The 2,762-nt window shown below is 39.6% G+C and overlaps 1 protein-coding gene across 1 annotated transcript; it reads left to right on the top strand.

Annotated features, from left to right (window-relative positions):
• Nucleotides 1-1,315: 1,315 nt before the first annotated feature.
• On the top strand, nucleotides 1,316-1,627 carry LOC107826807 (uncharacterized). The gene has a single exon (XM_016653841.1). The coding sequence runs from the start codon at nucleotides 1,316-1,318 to the stop codon at nucleotides 1,625-1,627; it is 312 nt and encodes a 103-aa protein (XP_016509327.1).
• Nucleotides 1,628-2,762: the final 1,135 nt, after the last annotated feature.

Raw genomic sequence — 2,762 nt, forward strand, 5'->3', positions numbered from 1 at the left:
CCGACTTGGGTGACACCGAATATCAACTAAAGGATCTAGAGACAGTTCATGTCTATATATAATGGAAAGTGAGACTACTGGTGGTGAAGTTGTGGTATGATAAGCTCATTAAATCAGGCACAATGATATTACAAGTTCACGGGAGGTAGACAAGTGTGTGGCAAAATAAGGCTATCAATTATGCACTATGAGCAAAATAGAATGGGAATGAAAATTCCAGTTAGAAAGAAAAGATGGTACCAGCATATATTGTTCGGGTCAGTGGCGCTCTCTGAATTGAATGCGTATGAAGGGTGTTGATATGCGTTTTGGGTGGTGTGGAACAGTAAAGAGAGCTCATGAGAATGTTCACAAGGGAAAGTGGAGTGGTTTTTTAAATTCTATAAGTCATGTAAGGAGGAAAAAGGCTGTCTAGGAAAGGTCTGAGCACAGTGTTACATTACATTTGATGCAATGTCGTGCATGTCGACGATGTGAAGGTGTGTGCGCAGGCTAGAAGATGTTATTCCTTTGAAATAGAAGGTTCTATAAGAAAACTCATCCAGTAATGTCTTTTGTTGAGAATTTGGAAGAGCAAGTTGCATATATTCACAAAAGATTGTAACCATATCAAGGAAATTATTGAAGAACTCAAATCCTATGAGGTCATATGTAAGAGAAATGGGACATAGATGGTCCACTATTGATGCAACATGGCCAGGTGATTACTTATGCTTCAAGGCAACCCCAGAATCATGAGAAGAACCATGCAACACCTGACTTAGAACTTATGGCGGTAGTTTTTGTGTAAAGATTTGGCGACATTATGTGTATGGGGTCCACGTTGATGTATTTACGGACCACAAGCGCCTCAATATATTTTCAAGCAAAAGGAGTTAAATCTGAGACAGAGAGGATGACTCGGGTTAGTCAAGGACTATGACATTGAGATTCCCTATCACCCGAGAAAGGCCAATGTCATGGCGGATGCTCTTAGCCAAAAAATCTATGGGTAGTTTTAGCTTACTGGGTGATATGTCAAAGGTAGTTGGCCATGGAGGTTCACTAGTGGCTAGTTCGAAAGTTTGTCTTGTAAAGTCTAATGAAGGTAGGGAAAATGTGCAAAATAGGGCTGAATCGTCGCTTGTGGTGGAGCAGTATGCTTAACTGTATATCAAAGAAATAGACAGTTTGCATGACACTCTAGCCTAAATCATTTCCGACAAACTTTTGGAAGAAATTTCAGCAAGGTTTGGGTACTCAAGTAAATCTTAGTATAGCCTTTTATCCACAAACTAATGGGAAGGCAGAGCGAACTATTCATATGCTCGAAGATATGTTGCGAGCTTGTGTTCTAGGTTTCAAAGGTAGTCGGGATGACCATTTGCCGCTTGTCGAGTTTGCTTACAATAACAACTTTCACGCTAGTGTTCAGATAGCCCCATTTGAGGCATTGTATGGAAGGAGGTGTAGATCTCTGATTGGATGGTTTGAGGTTGGTGAAGAAGAACTATTAGGGCTAGATCTTGTGCATCAGGCTATGGAAAAAGTTAAAGCCATTCAGGAGAGGATGAAAACTGTTCAGAGTCGTCTGAAATCCTATGCAGACGTGCGTCAAAGAGAATTGGAATTCCAAGTAGATGATTGAGTGTTCTTGAAAGTATCTCCCATGAATGGAGTCATGCGATTTGGAGAGAAAGGGAAATTGAGCCCAAGGTATGTCGGGCCATATCGGATCACTCAAAGGATAGGACAGGTGGCTTATAGGTTGGAATTGCCCCTTGAGATGTCATTAGTACATCCGGTATTCCATGTGTCTATGTTAAATAAAGTAGTGGGAAATGCATCCACTATTGTGCCTGTTGAAACTATCGAGGTTAGTGAAGAGATGTTATATGAAGAAATCCCATTTGCCATTCTTGATAGGCAAGTCTGAAAATTGAGGAACAAGGGAATTGCTTCAGTTAAAGTATTGTGGCGAAGTCAACAAGTCGAGGAAGCCACATGGGAATCGGAAAAAGAAATGAAAGAGAAATATCCCCATCTGTTCGAACAAGTCTAATAGGGATCATGCGAACGGTTGTCTTTAAGCAATTTGAGGTAGTGTTCAGATTTGTGCAAGGCACCCCATTTTTCCCAAATTGCCTTATTGTTGTAACTTCTTAATGTGTGCCAAATTGGAAATGTTGATGCTATTAGGGTAATGTGTAACCCTTGAGGTAAATGATTAATTGAAGCGTTTTTGAAATGTTAAAGTGATTGAATTGTATGGGGCTCATTGAAGTAACCCAGTTTTGTGCAGTAAATGACATTGGTTGAACCATGTGCAATTTGCGATGTAAAGAGAATGAGCTAAGTGCAAGTTGTTTAAAGTGTATGAATATGTATAAGTTGTTGAGGTAATGAATTATATACCAGTTGTAGGGATGACAGAAACTGTGTAATGGTACTTGGAAATATGTTTCGGGGGCTCTCTGACAGGTAGATAGGTCTAATTACAAAGGAAACTCTGGCGAAATTTTCAAAAATTTAGGGAGTTAGCCAAATGCGGGGATATTGATATATTTCATGATGTGAACAAGATGGAGTTACATAAGGATGGCTAATGAATGAACCTCGATCCTCATTTGAGGACGAATGATCCTAAGGGGGGAGAATGTAAGGCCCCGGAATTTTTTTTTCAAGTAACTTAAGATTTCGTCGTGCCAAGGTAGGCTAATTATTTTATTTTGTGTGCAAATGAGGATCTAGGATAGAATGTATATCAATTGGATATGTTAATA

The sequence above is a fragment of the Nicotiana tabacum genome, chromosome 5 (genome assembly GCF_000715075.1).
Source record: "Nicotiana tabacum cultivar K326 chromosome 5, ASM71507v2, whole genome shotgun sequence".
NCBI lineage: Eukaryota > Viridiplantae > Streptophyta > Magnoliopsida > Solanales > Solanaceae > Nicotiana > Nicotiana tabacum.

Excerpts from the sequence above, each read along its gene's own strand:
- LOC107826807 (XM_016653841.1), top strand. The coding sequence starts at position 1,316 with ATGTTGCGAGCTTGTGTTCTAGGTTTCAAAGGTAGTCGGGATGACCAT.